Below are 17,410 nucleotides of genomic sequence, written 5' to 3'. Positions count from 1 at the left end.
AAGGCACTGGATACTGCAAAAGCTATGGACCCTGACAACATTCTGGCAATAGTATTGAAGACTTGTGCTCCAGAACTTGCTGCGCCCCTAGTCAAGCTGTTCCAGTATGGCTACAACACTGGCATCTGCCTGGCAATGTGGAAAATTGCCCAGGTATGTCCTGTACGCAAAAAGCAGGACAAATCCAACCCAACCAATTACCGCCCCATCAGCCTACCCTCCATCACTTGTTCGGCCTCATCTGGAGAACTGCGTCCAGTTCTGGGTGCCATACTTGAGGAAGGATGTAAAAGCATTGGAGAGAGTACAGAGGAGATTCACAACGGTGATTCTAGGGATAATGAACTGTAGTGATGAGGATAGATTGGAGAGGTTGGGATTGTTTTCCTTGGAGAAAAGAAGGCTAAGAGGAGACTTGATAGAGGTATTCAAGATCCTGAGGGGTATGGACAGGGTAAATAGTGAGAAACATTTCCCAATCAAGGGAGCATCAAGAACAAGAGGGCATGGATTCAAAATAATTGGAGAAAGGAGTAAATGTGATGTGAAGAAAAATTATTTTCACCCAGGGCGTGATTTGAGTCTGGAACAAACTTCTGAAAGGGTGGTGGAGGCAGGTTCGATCGAGGTATTCAAAAGGGAATCGGATTGCTACCTGAAAAGAGAGAATGTGCAAGTTACAGGGATAAGGCAGGGGAGTGGGACCCGGTGGGATGCTCTTTCAGAGAGCCAGTACGGGCTCGATGGGCCAAATGACCTCCTTCTGCACTGTAAAGATACTGTGATACTGTGACCACCAGTAAAGTAATGCAAGTGGCCATCAACAGTACTATCAAGCAGCACTTGCGTAGCAATAACCTGCTCACTGACACCCAGTTTGGTTTCTGCCAGGGTCACTCAGCCCCTAACCTCATTACAGCCTTGGTTCAAACATGGTCAAAAGAGCTGAACTCCTGAGGTGAGGTCAGAGTGACTGCCCTTGACACTGAGGCAGCATTTGACCGAGTGTGGCATCAAAGAGCCCTAGCAAAACTGGAGTCAATGGGAATCAAGGGGAAAATTCTGCTGTCTGGAGTCGTACCTAGCACAAAGGAAGATGGTTGTGGTTGTTGGTCAATCATCTCAGCTCCAGGACATCACTGCAGGAGTTCCTCAGGGTAGTGTCCTGGGCCCAACCATCTTCAGCTGCTTCACCAATGACCTTCCTTCCATCATAAGGTCAGAAGTGGGGATGTTCACTGATGATTGCAAAATGTTCAGCACCATTCACAACTCCTCAGATACTGAAGCAGCCCATGTCCAAATGCAGCAAGGCCTGGACAATATCCAGGCTTGGGCTGACAAGTGGCAAGTAACATTTGCATCACACAAGTGCCAAGCAATGACTATCTCCAACAAGAGAGAATCTAACCATCACCCCTTGACATTCAATGGCATTACCATCACTGAACTCCCCACTATCAACATCCCGAGGGTTACCATTGACCAGAAACTGAACTGGACTAGCCACATAAATACTGTGGCTACAAGAGCAGGTCAGAGGCTAGGAATCATGTGGTGAGTAACTCGCCTCCTGACTCCCCAAAGCCTGGAAGAATCCAGCTCCCACAACACTCAAGAAGCTTGACACCATCTAGGACAAAGCAGCCCACTTGACTGGCACCCCATCCACAAACATTCATTCCCTCCAGCACCGATGTACAGCATGTGCCATCTACAAGATGCACTGCTGGAGCTTACCAAGGCTTCTTAGGCAGCACCTTCCAAACCCATGACCACTGCCATCTAGAAGGACAAGGGCAGCACACACAGGAACACCACCACCTGGAAGTTTCCCTCCAAGCCACACACCATCCTGACTTGGAAATATATCACCGTTCCTTCACTGTCGCTAGGTCAAAATCCCTGAACTCCCTCCCTAACAGCACTGTGGGTGTACCTACGCCACATGGACTGCAGTGGTTCATGGAGGTAGCTCACCACCACCTTCTCAAGGGCAACTAGGGATGGAAAATAAATCCTGGCCTAGCCAGCGATGTCCATATCCCTTGAATAATTAAAGAAAAACAGCCACCATGGCAATAAAAGACACTGACAGGACAGACAATGACATTGATTCAATTTTTGAAAAAAATAGAGCAAATATTTGTAAAAGATAATTTATAGATTGTGTCCAATGGGTTCGGGCAATCTGCACACTACTTGGTCTTTCCCTTTTTTTGTCTTTTTAATTCTCCTCTTCCATTTCATTTGCTGATCTCTCTCTCTCTCTCTTTGACCCCCTGTGATTTCCATACTCATGACAGAGGGAGGGACTGAAATGTTCAAACTGATTTGCTCCCTGATCTGTGCACAAGCCAGTCAACAGGACTGGCTCCAGCGCACAGCAGACTCACTAACACTGAGTGTCAGGCCTCACATCCACTGCACTGAGCTTTACAATTGTCCCCTTCAGCAACGTGAGTCCTTCAGTGTGAAGAGCACTCTCTCTTCCTCACTGGGCTGGGACTTCTCTTCCTGGAGCAGGAATCCACATCTGCATCAGGACGAGCGTGTGTGGCTGGCTGGTGGAGGAGTGGGCTCTGGCTGGTGGAGGAGTGGGCTCTGGCTGGTGGAGGAGTGGGCTCTGGCTGGTGGAGGAGTGAGCTCTGGCTGGTGGAGGAGTGGGCTCTGGCTGATGGAGGAGTGGGCTCTGGCTGGTGGAGGAGTGGGCTCTGGCTGGTGGAGGAGTGGGCTCTGGCTGGTGGAGGAGTGGGCTCTGGCTGGTGGAGGAGTGAGCTCTGGCTGGTGGAGGAGTGGGCTCTGGCTGATGGAGGAGTGGGCTCTGGCTGGTGGAGGAGTGGGCTCTGGCTGGTGGAGGAGTGGGCTCTGGCTGCTAAGATGCCCAGAATCAGGGAGGGACTGGATGGTGGAGTGGGCAGGATCTTGCCCGGACAGCTGGCATGACATGCGTTCCTGGGTAGCATCCCGCTTGTGGCCAAAGCCATCGAGGCGCTGAAAGTGGTGCTTGGCCCGACTGCACTCGAGGTGGCTCAGGTGTTTGGGGCGCTCCCGTCTGAGCTGGCTCCCGTCTGAGCTGGCTCCTGTCTGAGAGGCTCCTGTCTGGGAGGCTCCTGTCTGGGAGGCTCCTGTCTGAGAGGCTCCTGTCTGGGAGGCTCCTGTCTGGGAGGCTCCTGTCTGGGAGGCTCCTGTCTGGGAGGCTCCTGTCTGAGGGGTTCCTGTCTGAGAGGCTCCTGTCTGAGCTGGCTCCTGTCTGGGAGGCTCCTGTCTGAGGGGCTCCTGTCTGAGCTGGCTCCTGTCTGGGAGGCTCCTGTCTGAGGGGCTCCTGTCTGAGAGGCTCCTGTCTGAGAGGCTCCTGTCTGGGAGGCTCGTGTCTGAGAGGCTCCTGTCTGGGAGGCTCCTGTCTGAGAGGCTCCTGTCTGAGAGGCTCCTGTCTGGGAGGCTCCTGTCTGGGAGGCTCCTGTCTGGGAGGCTCCTGTCTGAGAGGCTCCTGTCTGGGAGGCTCCTGTCTGGGAGGCTCCTGTCTGAGAGGCTCCTGTCTGGGAGGCTCCTGTCTGGGAGGCTCCTGTCTGGGAGGCTCCTGTCTGAGAGGCTCCTGTCTGAGAGGCTCCTGTCTGAGAGGCTCCTGTCTGGGAGGCTCCTGTCTGAGCTGGCTCCTGTCTGGGTGGAATATCTCATTGGTGCCAGGCCCCAAAACCACCCTCGGGAGCATCACCCCAGAGCCTGACCTGTCTTGTGAAATCCCCTTCAACTTCACACGGCTGGGTTTCCTGTACAGGCTGCTGCACACCCTCCACCTCACTGTCCTGGTCAGACACCCAAACTCACCATGGCATTCCCTCCTACTGTCTGGGAGAGGCAGGGCCCCCGAGGGAGGGCTCTATGTGGGAGTTCTCCCTTTGTCCATCAGGGATTTGGTGTGGAGGATGCACACAGCAGACCTGAGCAATCGATGGTTATGTTGTTTCATAAATCGCCTGTAATTTCTGCAGTCTGGAGGAGCCGGTGTTTCAGGTTTGTAGAGGGTGAGAGGTTGCAGCCCCTCTTTTACAATCTGAGGGAGGTGCTCTTCAATTTCTGGCTGTACTTCAACCCCATGCCCCTGATCCCAGGCCAGCCGGTGGGGAGGGGAGCGGGCAGATCGGGAGACATCCTCCTGGGACACCTCCTGGGCATGGCCAAGGCAGCCAACAGCCTCAGGCAGTGAGGGGTCGAAGGGGAACCATTCAGCCTGAGAGGCTCCTGTCTGAGTGCTTCCTGTCTGAGTGCCTCCTGTCTGAGTGCCTCCTGTCTGAGTGCCTCCTGTCTGAGTGCCTCCTGTCTGAGGGGCTCCTGTCTGAGGGGCTCCTGTCTGAGTGCCTCCTGTCTGAGTGTCTCCTGTCTTCCACAGCTACATGTCCGCCCTGCTCTTCCTCATACTTTCCGCTGGTACATCTAAGGCCTCCCATGGCTGGTGGGCACTGGGAGGTTTGGGGGTTGCTGGAGATGCATCATTGATAATCAAAATCAGATTTTAATTTGAAATGCTAGGTTCCCTTTCCATTTTCTGTTTCAGTTCACTTATTAGTGGTGCCCCTTGGAGAAGGAGGCACTTACTACCTGCTTTTAATTGAGAGAAATCTTTAGTTAATGTAAAGGACAATGTGGTACCATAGCAACACTGAACCCCAGCCTGCAGTCCAGACTGGCACCTCAGGCTGAGATACTGGGGCATATCTCACTGGAGCTGAGGAATCTCAGAGGAGAGTTGGTAATGGTTTTTAAATGATGAAGGGTTTTGATAGAGTGAATAGGGCAAGGCTACTTCCTCTGATGTGGAGTCACTGAGCTCAACTGAAAATGATCACTCAGAGTGAGAGAGATTAGGAGATATTTTGCCAAGTGTTTTTGGAATGTGGACCAGGTGCTGGAAAGTGGGATTAAAATGAGCAGCTAGTCTCTTTTTTCTCTCTTTGTCTGGCACAAACACGACGGGCTGAATGGCCTCTTTCTGCACCGTCACTTTTCTGTGGTTCTGCGGAATTCCACAGGGAATGGCTGATGCAGAGACCACTGGGAAGGCAAATGACTATGTGCAATAGAGGAAGGGATAGGGTTAGGGTAAGAGCAAGGCAGTTGGATTCGTTCTGGATTGCTCTGTTATTGGGCTGGGTTAGATATGATGGGCTGAATGGCCTACGCTATGCTGTAATTTATCATGGTTCAAGGATTCTCTTAATGACTGATTATGAGATCTCGATGTGACTGAAACAATGAGAGTGGCAGGAATGGTGAGGGATTTGGGAATGATCATCCGGGGTTAGGGGGTTAAGCTTGGAGTGTCCTGATGGCACACTGCGTAACCCCTGAGTCGTAGGCAGCTGAAGGCTAAGAGCTTCATTCCCCAGGGTGTGCTGAGTTTGGTGTATGGGCTGCAGGAATTGCCCACAGTTTCCCTGGGCAGGGGTTACTGCTCCTGATCACTGGCACATGGCTGCTGGGAACATGTGTTGTTATTGTGTGGGCACAGGGCTAGCTGTGATACCCTGCCCAGGCTGAACCCTGTGTGTCACTCCCATCTGATGCCCAATGCCTAACCAGTGCCAGTCCTCATCCAGTGTCACAAATACCATCCAGTGTGCAGCCTTCACCCAGTGTGTGTGGTTGACACTCACTCTATAGGTTTATGTCGGAGGATTGACCACCTGGATGACGCTACCTGATCTTTCTAGACCGGATGCTCTTGCAGCAATGCACTGCCCGAGTACTGGCGGCTGCCTGGATGGAGAGGGTTTTGTAAAGGTGGACACAACACTGATACCAGGCCTGACTTGTTTTGTTCTCCTCCTAGATTCCCGAGGTTTAGGTTTTTAGTAATGTGCAGAGTGAACCCAACAATCTACTGATCAGGAATCCTGAGTAAGCTGATTGCCTGACCTGGGGTGTCAGTGGCAGGGCACAGCAATCCCAAACACACAGCTTGGGTTAAAATGATAGAAACTGACAGGGCGGGCTGGATTTTCCCTGAGTCAGGGGTGACTTAGGAGCCCTTTAAAAATGGTGGGTGCGTCCTGATTTGGGATTCTCAACCCAATTGCTGGGTTTTTTACGTTTCAGGAGCGCTTTTTAAGGGTGGGGGCTGGTTTGGTTCTGAGCACATACCCTGCACTCCTGACCTGACTGGCTCTATTGAGGGGAGAAGCATGTCCTTCTCCTGCATAATTCTCATGAAGTCAGGCCAGGTTTTCAAACAGTCGTGACTCATGGGGCCTCAGAGGTGCCTGCAAAAGGAACCCTTTTGAAAGGTAGGTTCAAAAGGCCCTGTTCAAGCCACCCCAAGCCAAGATATGCCCCACCCACCCCCTATGGTCCTTCATGCCCCCCCATGCCAAACTATGGAACTTCCATGTCCATTTGTCCACCTTACACTGTATAGAACCAATGGACCCTATAGTGATAGTGGGATGTGTAAAACAAGCTTTTAAAAAAGTCATTCATTGATAACTTTACACTTTCTTAAAAATGCTTCTTCTTACAACAGCCCAATAAAAGTGTCAATCAGGCCCTTTAAAGTATCAATATCTGAAACTACAAGCACTTGAAACCTCTTTATCTTGTTTAAATAAAAATTGTGCAATTGACAGAGGAGATCAGAGAGTCAGAGCTGTCAATCAAACATTGTTTTCCCTGGGGTTCAGGAGTTTTAGTGCTCTAATGGAGGTCTGGGCTTTCAGCCATGAATACATAATAAGGTTTGGCTGACTGCCCAGAAATCCATTAGCCTATTGGTTCAATACAGTGCATAGTGAGTGAACGGGCATGGAGGTGCCACAGATTGGCAGAGAGGGGGTCACAAGAGGCCATAGGGGTTGCTACATATGAACATACAAAATAGGAGCAGAAGTAGGCCATTCGGCCCCTCGTGCCTGCTCCACCATTCAATAAGATCATGATTTGAGTTCCACATTCCTATCTACCCCTGATATCCTGTGATTCCCTTGCCTACCAAGAATCTAACTACCTCCGCCTTAAAAATATTCAGTGACCCCGCTTCCACTGCCTTAAGAGGCAGTTCCAAAATTGCACAACCCTCAGAGAAACATTTTCTCCTCATCTCTGTCCCATAAGGGCAACCCCTAATTTTAAAACAATGCCACCTAGTTCTGGACTCACCCACAGAAGGAAACATCCTTTCAACATCTACCTTGTCAAGGCCGTTCAGGATCTTGTAAACTTCAATCAAATCACCCCTCACTCTTCTAAACTCCAGTGGAAACAAGCCCAGTCTGTCCAATCTTTCCTCATAAGACAACCCACTCATTCCAGGTATCAATCTAGTAAACCTCCTTTGAACCGTCTCCAATGCATTTACATCCTTCCTTAAACAGGAGACCAAAACTGCACACAGTATTCGAGGTGTGGTCTCACCAATGCCCTGTATAACTGAAGCATAACATCCTTACTTTTATATTCAATTACTCTCGTAATAAAGGATGGCATTCCATTAGCCTTCTTGGGGGCATACTTTGGCATGGGGCATAAGGGACCATAGGGGGTGGGGGAATGGAGGGGCATAGATGGGTTGTGGGGAGTGTGTGGGGGCTGGGTGCATGGGATGTGAGGGGTGAGGGCTGAAGGGCCTTACTGTTTTGTTGTAACTGGGATCAAGTCCCACAGCACCAAGGCGGATCAATCACACAGCCCACCTCTGCACCCGACAGTTCCTGTGGCTGCCTCCAAACCTTTACTGGGTTGGCTGGCCTAACTGCAGCCCACACACACACCCAAACAATGAAAGAGCCACTGTCCCAGAGTGTGAAAGGACAGTGTGCGACCCACTGTCCCAGAGTGTGAAAGGACAGTGTTGGACCCACTGTCCCAGAGTGTGAAAGGACAGTGTTGGACCCACTGTCCCAGAGTGTGAAAGGACAGTATGCGATCCACCGTCCCAGAGTGTGAAAGGACAGTGTTGGACCCACTGTCCCAGAGTGTGAAAGGACAGTGTCTGACCCACTGTCCCAGAGTGTGAAAGGACAGTGTGCGATCCACTGTCCCAGAGTGTGAAAGGACAGTGTGCGAACCATTGTCCCAGAGTGCGAAAGGACAGTGTCTGACCCACTGTCCCAGAGTGTGAAAGGACAGTGTCTGACCCACTGTCCCAGAGTGTGAAAGGACAGTGTGCGAACCATTGTCCCAGAGTGTGAAAGGACAGTGTGTGACCCACTGTCCCAGAGTGTGTCTACTTGTTCCAGTCCTACCTTCATGTTTCCCCCCCAATTGCCCCCTCGCCCACATGTCCCCACACTTACCTGTTGTTCTTTTGACATCAGGAGAGTGAGGACTTCCCTTCTGAGTGGGTGCAGACTTGGGTGGGGTCTTTGTTCCGATGCTTCCTGGCATTCTGAGCCCAGATGGTGCCTGTGATCCTGGAGTCCTCCTCGCTTCTGGCACCTGCATGGAATCACTGGGCTATTAGTTTGGAGGTGAAGTCTGACAGTGCAGACATTTTCTGGCTATTTACACAGAATCCATTTGTTTCTGTTGACTCCCTGGACCAAATTTTCTTGCTTTCAGGGGTTTACTGATGGCTCGCTCTGCCTGGGCATTTATACTGGGCAAATTGGATGAGGGTAAATGGCTTTTTCTTATTGTTTGTCACAGCGTGAACTACAGAGTTTTTATGATGTTAACCCTGCTCCTCACAGGTGACTCGCTTGAGAAATGGGAAACAGGAATCCAGTCCTGATCCTGTCATTGTTACAATACCTGAAATACATCTTTGACTTGTAACGTGAAACTTTAACCTAGATTTATTCATAATGAGAAGAGCAGTGAAGAGGTGCTAGCTGGAACAATTCTGTTTGGGATTGAGCAGCATTTTCCTCCCCTAGGTGGATCTCTCACCGCTGTATAACAAAGTGAGTTGCAGTGTTACAGCTCAGTACAGGGTGAGGGCTGCATCACTCTTTTGGAGAACAGAGCTGAGTCCCACTGTGGCCTGATATCGAGAATCCTCCAGGCCCTGGAACTAGTCATTGCGCTGAGAAAGCAGCCTCAGGGAAAGTGCGTTGAATGGAGACCTGGTTAGTCTAGTCCCGGCTGGAGGTGGAGAGAACTGGGGGCTCAGGAGAAAATGTGGGATGGGGGAGTGATGTGGGGTTAATGAAGGGTGTAGAGGGATGTGGGAGGCATGATGGGGAAGGTGAGGGGGTTTAATGGGCAGGGGGTGGGGTGTTGAGCAGATGGAGAGGTGATGGACCATGATGGGGGTTGGGGGTGTGGGATGGGGAAGTTTATATATGGGGTTTGATGGGGGATTGGGGTGGGGTAACAGGCTTGGGGTGATGGGAACAGCAATAGGAGATGGAGGGGTAATGGGGTATGTTGGGGAGGTGGGGATGTGGAAAGGGGGGTTATGATGGGCAAGAGTTGCAGTGATTGTGGGTGATTGGATGGGAGAGTGAGGCATTTGACGAGCAGGGGAATGAAGGGATGGAGGTGTGATGGGGGGTATGGGTGTTGGTTGGGGGGCTAATGCTTGGGGTTTGATGGGAGATTGGGTGCAGATGGGCAGGGAATTAAGGGTTGGAGAAGTGATAGGGTGGTTTGATGGGGGAGAGCTGACTGGGTTGGGTGTCAATGGGGATTTGATGGGAAGGAAATGGTGGCTGGAGAAGTGGTGGAGGTGTGGGATGGGGGCTGCTGATGGGAGATTGGGGATGGTGATGGGGTTGGATGCTGAGGGGCAGAGAAATGGGGGTTGGAGGATGGTGTGGATGTTGGATGGGCAAGGGGTGTTTGAAGGGTACAGGATGGGGGTTGCTGGGATGGTGGAGTACAATGGGAAGGTGCAATACTTTCTCCCATGTCTGAAATCTTTGAAAACTCAGTAAAATGGGGGGATAGGAAATCAAGAAATTTGAAATAGGGAAGAATACATTAAAGAGGCATCACTGTATAGTATGTGTTTATAGGCATCACTGAGTAAATGGCTGGCTTGGTAAAATGGGAACCTTGAGACACTTTTATCTGCTCCAGAGAAAGAACACAAATAGATTGAACATGAAGCAATTAAGCTGGGCTTTAACTTTTGTGTTTGATTATCAAAAGCTCTAAGGATGTGACCCTTACCTTCACTCTATGCTCCTTAGCTCCTGTACCATCTTGGCCTGGAGTGGATTGAGGTCTTTTGGGGATGGAGACAAGGCTGGAAGGTTTGTTGCTACGGGCAGAAGTAGGCCTCTTAGGAGTAGTAGAGGCCTGAGGCCTTGCTTTTGAGATTTTTGTAGGTGTGGAGCTCTTTGCATGAAAATAAAATTCAAAATGACAACACAAAATATGAATTGCATAAACCAAATAAAATTATGGTTAAAATAACATTAAAAAACAAATCAAGAAATGAAATGTTTGGGTGCCGATGGGGTGGTCGGGAGCAGCTCACTTAGTTCTGTGACTCTCACCTTGGTCTTGCTCTCGGGGCCGGCTGCCTGAGATTTGGCTCCTTCTTCACCTGCAACAGGCAGTTGAGCTGAAAACAGTGAACAGAACAAAATGGGTTCTCTCTCTTTTCAAATGGGGCATTAAAACATTCAGGCTTAAGGTGGGTGCTGTAAGGAAGTGGCAGAAAGCAGCAGGAACCCCCATAAAGAACACTTCCTGTCCACAAACCCCACATGCTGAGCCTAGCCCCATTGAATCCAACAACACTTGGTTTAAGACACTGATCCTGGCTGCGACTCACAGAAATCACAAAGTGAATACCCACCTGACCCATCTGACTGGGAAATGTGTAACTATTCATTCTGAGGATTTTAGGATTTCACATTGTCACAAACTGGGGAAACACATTCCCTAGGGAATCTTAACTTGCTGGGACTAACCTCATTAGCCTCCCTCTTTAGATATGGCTCATAATAACTCCCAACGTCAGTTTCTAATCTCTCAGATGGATCAGTTGGAAGTCAAACACTATTTGGGAAGTGGAGAGGGAGAAATGAGAGGGAATCAGGGTTTGTACATCCGAGTTCTCACTGAATAGGCTTTTAAACTGCGATTAGCAGAGACTCAGCAGCTGGTCACATTGTGGCTTCGGTGAATTTGGTAGTGTCTGTGTATGTTCCATCCCTGTGTGTATTGTAACCCCTCTATACCTTTCAAGGCTCTCACAATTCTGGAAATGTTCCTTTAGATTAGAGAATTGCACGTTAGTGATTGAAGTAAAGAGAAAAGAGGGAAACCCAGAATTATAAACCAGTGAACATCTGCTGTCAGGAAATTATGAGAAGTTGTAATTAAGGTTGTGGGGGTTTGGGGAGGTGGGGTTGGTGGTTGGGGGGGTTGGTGGTGGGGGTGTGGTGATGGAGGTGGGTGTGTGGTGGTGCGGGGATGGGGGGTGGTGGTGGGGGGTGGGGGGGTTCTGGTGGTCAGGGATTGTGGGGTGGAGGTGGGGTTGGCGGTGGGGGAGGGGGTGGTGGTCGGGGGGTGTGGTGGTGGGGGGAGGGGGTGGTTGTTGGGGGGTGTGGTGGTGGGGGAGGGGGTGGCTGTCGGGGGGTGTGGTGGTGGGGGGAGGGGTGGTGGTCAGATGGGGAGGGGGGTTTGTGGATGTAAAAATTAGAGCCAGGCTTTTCAGAAGTGAAATTAAGGGTAAATTTTACAGGGGGCGTATTCGTCGCCACCACCCATAACCCCCGGTCATAAAGTTGGTTGGCACCATGATGACTTAAAGGCCTCAATAGGCCCAAGGGCAGGCAGGCTGGCTGATGCCTTACCTACCCCTGTAATATGGGGAACAGGTCAGGGATGGGCAGGAAGGTATTAAGGGAAGGGACATGGGGCAAAGGTGAGTACGTGGAGTTATTTCACAGATCAGCCATGATGTCACTGAGTGCTGGAATAGGCTCAAGGGGCTAAATGGCCTCCTTCTGTTCCAATGTTCCTACATTGCTGCCCTGTGTATATTGCAGCCCCTGTGTATTGGAGGCCCTCTGTATATTATAGCCCCTGTGGATATTGTAGGCCCTGTGGATATTGCAGCCCCTGTGTCTATTGTAGGCCATGTGTACATTGTAGCCCATGTGTATATTGTAGGCCCTGTCTACATTGTAGGTCCTTGTGTATATTGTGGTCCTTGTGTATATTGTAGCCCTTGCGTAAATTATAGGCCCCGTGCCTATTGTAGCCTCTGTGTCTATTGTAGGCTATGAGTCTATTGTAGGGCTATGAGTCTATTGTAGGTCCCGTGTATATTGTAGCCACTGTGCCTATTGTAGACCCCGTGTATATTGTAGGCAGTGTGTATATTGTAGGCTGTGTGTTTATTGTAGGCCCTGTGTATATTGTAGACCCCGTGTATATTGTAGACCCCGTGTATATTGTAGGCAGTGTGTATATTGTAGGCCCCGTGTATATTGTAGGCAGTATGTATATTGTAGGCTGTGCGTATATTGTAGGCCCCGTGTATATTGTAGGCCCCGTGTATATTGTAGCCACTGTGTCTATTGTAGCCTGTGTGTATATTATAGGCTGTGTGTATATTGTAGACCCCGTGTATATTGTAGACCCCGTGTATATTGTAGGCAGTGTGTATATTGTAGGCACTGTGTCTATTGTAGGCCGTGTGTATATTGTAGGCCGTGTGTATATTGTAGGCCCCGTGTATATTGTAGGCCCCATGTATGTTATAGCTCCTGTGTATGTTGTAGCTCCTGTGTATATTGTAGGCCCCGTGTATATTGTAGGCCCCGTGTATATTGTAGGCTGTGTGTATATTATAGGCCCCGTGTATATTGTAGCCACTGTTTCTCTTGTAGGCTGTGTGTATATTGTAGACCCCGTGTATATTGTAGGCAGTGTGTATATTGTAGGCTGTGTGTATATTGTAGGCTGTGTGTATATTATAGCCACTGTGTCTATTGTAGACTGTGTGTACATTTTAGGCCGTGTGTATATTGTAGGCTGTGTGTATATTGTAGGCCCCGTGTATATTGTAGGCCCTGTGTATATTGTAGACCGTGTGTATATTGTAGGCCGTGTGTATATTGTAGGCCGTGTGTATATTGTAGGCCCCGTGTATATTGTAGGCCCCGTGTATGTTGTAGCTCCTGTATATGTTGTAGCTCCTGTGTATGTTGTAGCTCCTGTGTATATTGTAGGCCCCGTGTATATTGTAGGCACTGTGTATATTGTAGCCACTGTGTCTATTGTAGCCACTGTGTCTATTGTAGGCCCCGTGTATATTGTAGGCACTGTGTTTATTGTAGGCCCCGTGTATATTATAGGCCCCATGTATATTGTAGCCACTGTGTCTATTGTAGGCTGTGTGTATATTGTAGGCCGTGTGTATATTGTAGCCACTGTGTCTATTATAGACCCCGTGTATATTATAGGCAGTGTGTATATTGTAGGCACTGTGTCTGTTGTAGGCCCTGTGTATATTATAGGCCCTGTGTATATTGTAGCCACTGTGTCTATTGTAGACTGTGTGTATATTGTAGGCCGTGTGTATATTGTAGGCCCTGTGTATATTGTAGGCCCCGTGTATGTTGTAGCTCCTGTGTATATTGTAGGCCCTGTGTATATTGTAGGCCCTGTGTCTATTGTAGGCCCTGTGTCTATTGTAGGCCCTGTGTATATTGTAGCTCCTGTCTATATTGTAGGCCCTGTGACTATTGTAGGCCCTGTGTATATTGTAGCTCCTGTGTATATTGTAGGCCCTGTGTATGTTGTAGGCCCTGTGTATGTTGTAGCTCCTGTCTATATTGTAGGCCCTGTGTATATTGTAGCTCCTGTCTATATTGTACGCCCTGTGTCTATTGTACGCCCTGTGTATATTGCAGACCTTGTGTGTATTGTACACCCTGTGTATATTGCAGACCTTGTGTGTATTGTAGGCCCTGTGTATATTTTTATATTGTTAGTCATGGCCTAGGCTGGATAAGAATTTGCATGAAAAGTGAGAGTGGTAAATTAATTAAGGCAGCATTCCTCAGTCTTCACTGTCACAGAGGATTTGCACCAAGTGTAAGATGTCATGACAGCAGAGGTGACTGTGCAAAATGAAACCTGACTGATCCGCAGTCTGAAAGGATTTGTAGGTCTGAGACATATGGGCCTTAGGGAGGAGAACAGATCTACAGAGAACCACAGAAACAGCCTTGATTTAGGGAGAAAGGATGAATCTGTTTTGAGCAGAAGTGATGCTGTTCTGTGAGTTAAGGAGAACCCCATTGCTGTACTCATCATGACACTTGGCATTCAATATAAATGCACGACAGGTCCACAGTGAGGGGGTGGTGCAGGCCCCAATCAATCCATCGATATGACCAGACTACCGGATCCTGCAATGTCTTACCCTATGGGTACAGGGCACAGTTAGATTGTTCTTTGATAGGTGTGTGTCTGCATGGTGCTGAGTGACTCCTCCCCTGTATTAACTTACTAACTGAATGGCTTCTGCTTATACTGGCCTGCAGCATGTGGCCGTGGTTGTTCTGAGTTTGCTGCTAGGATATCACAGTGTAAACCAATGCCAATGATTTAAAAAGGTGATTTATTCCTACCTCCTTGTGAAGTGTTTGTTAGTTTAGTCAGGATTTCAGCCAACTCCATCATAAGTTAACAGCAGAATTCAAGCCTTGACCCAGCCTCTGCCTCTCGCTGCTTGTCTCAGTCTCCCTTACACGGCATCGATCAATGCAACACTGCCCCCCAATCCTGCTGTATTGCTCCTATCCTGATAACTCTACTCTTACCCCATTCTCCTATCCTTACTCAGTCCCTCCATGAGGAAAGGTAGTGACCTGGTTTCTTTCTGCAGTGACCAGGCAGTAGTGGAAGCTGCTGTCAGTCACAACACCTCACTGTCTCTGTGCTTTAGAGCCTCTGGTTCAGTGAGGTCCTGAATCATTAAGAGGACACCCTCAAAATGACAGGAACTCTCTTGAACCTCAGTCTTCATCACATTCCTGGGACTGGCACTAATGCCCACACTCTCAATATCTTTTTTCCTTTCTCTCTTCTGCCAGTCTTATATTCTTTCTGTTGTTGACTAGTAATTACAGTTCTTTTCAAAGGTAACAGACATAAGCTGCCGCTGTAGAATATAACCCAAAGTACAGATGTGTTTTGGGGTGTCCCTGTGAATAGCAGGCACAGAAGAAACAGGTGAAGGACACAGGATGTGACAGTCACACATGCAATACGACACCATGCAGCAGAAGGTCTGTCAAAAGCAGCAATTGGAGTCCGAAGCCAAGAGTGAGAGTGCGAGGCAGCCGTTCCAGTTTGGGAAATACCAGGCACCTGGAAGAAAGGGCAAGAGGCAGAGGGACATGTTGATAGAGCAGGATGGAGAGAAGGTGCTGAGAGGACAGAAACGAAGGGACAAACCTTTCACTGCTGACACAGGCAGGTCTTCATGGTCACTTTTCTGAAAGGCCGGTGTTTGTGGTTGGTCAGGGCTCGCTTCTCTATCCTGAGTGGCTGGGTGTGGCTGATGAGCTTCAACCCCTTCCGCCTGATTCGCTGCTTCACACTTGTCACCTGCAAGCTGGACTTGGTCATGTGACTCTCTGAACTCAGCATCGCCCAGACTCTCCTCGTGCTCACTAGCTTCAGTCGGTTTTAGGTCTGCAGTAGCTTCCATGTCAGACTCAGCCTCTTGAACACTTCCTTCTGTCAAGGTCACTTCTGTTGATTCTCCTGTGTCATCTCCAGCAATCGAGCCCAATGATCCAATGGCCTCAGGAAGAAGCTCTCCCATTTCCTGTTCCACGCTCTCAGTCAGCTCCTGGTCCATACACTGCTCCGAGGTCAGTAGAATTGTGTGACCCATATCAAGAGATCCTGTTTCCTCACTAACTTGTCTTTCTTCAAATCCAAAGCTTACTGCTTCTAGCCCAGACATATCAACTTCTGATGCCCGAGGGCTGTCCAAAGTGAGCAATGCCTCCTCGGTGACTGAAGGGGTCATAGCCACAACCTCCTCAGTCCGTACAGTGCTCATTGGCACAAGCGGTTCCTTAAGAATTGGTCTAGTTTGCTCATTTGGGCCGATCTCAGCCCTCATCCCCTCGATGACACTCTGTTGCTTGTAGCTCTGCTGAACTTCAACATAAGCCAGAGTTTGCTCCTCTCCTTCTGTTGTTAGAGAAGCAAAGGCCGCAATTTAACGGAGAATACATCTGGTGAAATTCTGATACAGGGGATCAAAGCAGCAACAGGGCAACACCAACAGAACAGAGAGGCCATGAAGACATCCCATGTTGCAAAGTGCTGCTGGGAAACAAAGCTGCTGAATTAAAGGACTATAGCCCCATCCCAAAATAAAAATAAGAACAATGTGTGGCTGTGCAATGAGTTGCTTCTTTATCGCTCGATCTAGCTCCTTCTCTACTCTTCCCAGCTGTCCATCCTCTTCCTCCTGGAAGGACTGGGAGAACAGCTCTGAGAAACAACTGGCATCTTCCCGGAAAGAGGAAGGGAAATCGATAGACATGGCAGCCCACAGGCTCCTTGTTCACCACCTCGAGGCTAGGCCAAGGACAGGAGGCAGCTCCCAGGCCTCTTACCCATCAGCCTTTGGGATTATTTGTCATCAAATGGTAATGGGGTCAAAGTGCAAGATTAATAATACATAGAATGGAGTCAATGACTAACCAACAGGACAGACAATGAACACATTGAGTTGTGAGGACAAACAAAACATTTAATGGTTTAGAGCTTGGCAAGCAATCATTTCCACAGGCACTGCTGCTACCCCCAAGTACCCGACACCCCCCCAGACACCAATGTCTCCCTGATACCCCTACCCACCCACCAGGCACTGTTCCCACCAACAATGTTCCCCCCCAGCCACCCCTTCACACAAGACACCCCATCCCCAGACACCACTCCCCCAACAATGTTGCTCCCCAGACACCCCTCTCCCTGACACCCCAGAGACAGCTCCACAGACACCTCCACAGACAATTCCCCCCAGACATTAATCCCCCATAGAGATGATGTGATTTGAGGGTCTGTGGAGTGACATTCCAATCATTCGCTGATTAACCTGGCAATATGAATGTTGGTTTGAATGAAGAAACTTCAGTCCATTCATGAGGAAATTTACTCACAAACAGAAGAGGCCATTGTGCACAGTCTTAAACTTTAATGAAAATGCCCACACTGTCTGAATTTCAATCATCTTTGGATCAGTTTGGGAATTCCCTTTCATTGAGGAGGTTGATCTGGACTGTATCCGCTTGCTCTGGGATATGAGCTACAGCATTGTTTATTCTGAATGCCTTCAGTTCCTTCAGTAAACTAGCTCCAGTCTTACAGAGAGTGAGCTAGCCTGTGTGATTAATGTGTAGTAAAGTTCCATTTTCACTTAAGGCCTGTAGTAGCACTTAGCACTGCTAATTCCTTAACTTTGACATGGTTGTTTTAA

General features: G+C 49.2%; 1 protein-coding gene across 1 annotated transcript in view; it reads right to left on the bottom strand.

The window, feature by feature from the left end:
* The window catches only part of maptb (microtubule-associated protein tau b), a 134,622-nt gene that overhangs the window by 56,188 nt on the left and 61,024 nt on the right, over positions 1-17,410 (bottom strand). Inside the window, exons 5-8 of the mRNA XM_078529889.1 lie at positions 15,367-16,116; positions 10,440-10,507; positions 10,111-10,278; positions 8,289-8,430 (exon numbers count right to left, since the gene is read on the bottom strand). Of these exons, the coding sequence (XP_078386015.1) occupies positions 8,289-8,430; positions 10,111-10,278; positions 10,440-10,507; positions 15,367-16,116 (1,128 nt within the window). The remainder of the gene's footprint in view (positions 1-8,288; positions 8,431-10,110; positions 10,279-10,439; positions 10,508-15,366; positions 16,117-17,410) is intronic.

Source organism: Cetorhinus maximus, chromosome 25, assembly GCF_964194155.1.
Source record: "Cetorhinus maximus chromosome 25, sCetMax3.hap1.1, whole genome shotgun sequence".
Taxonomy (NCBI): Eukaryota; Metazoa; Chordata; class Chondrichthyes; order Lamniformes; family Cetorhinidae; genus Cetorhinus; species Cetorhinus maximus.
This window is presented reverse-complemented; position numbering and strand designations above follow the sequence as displayed.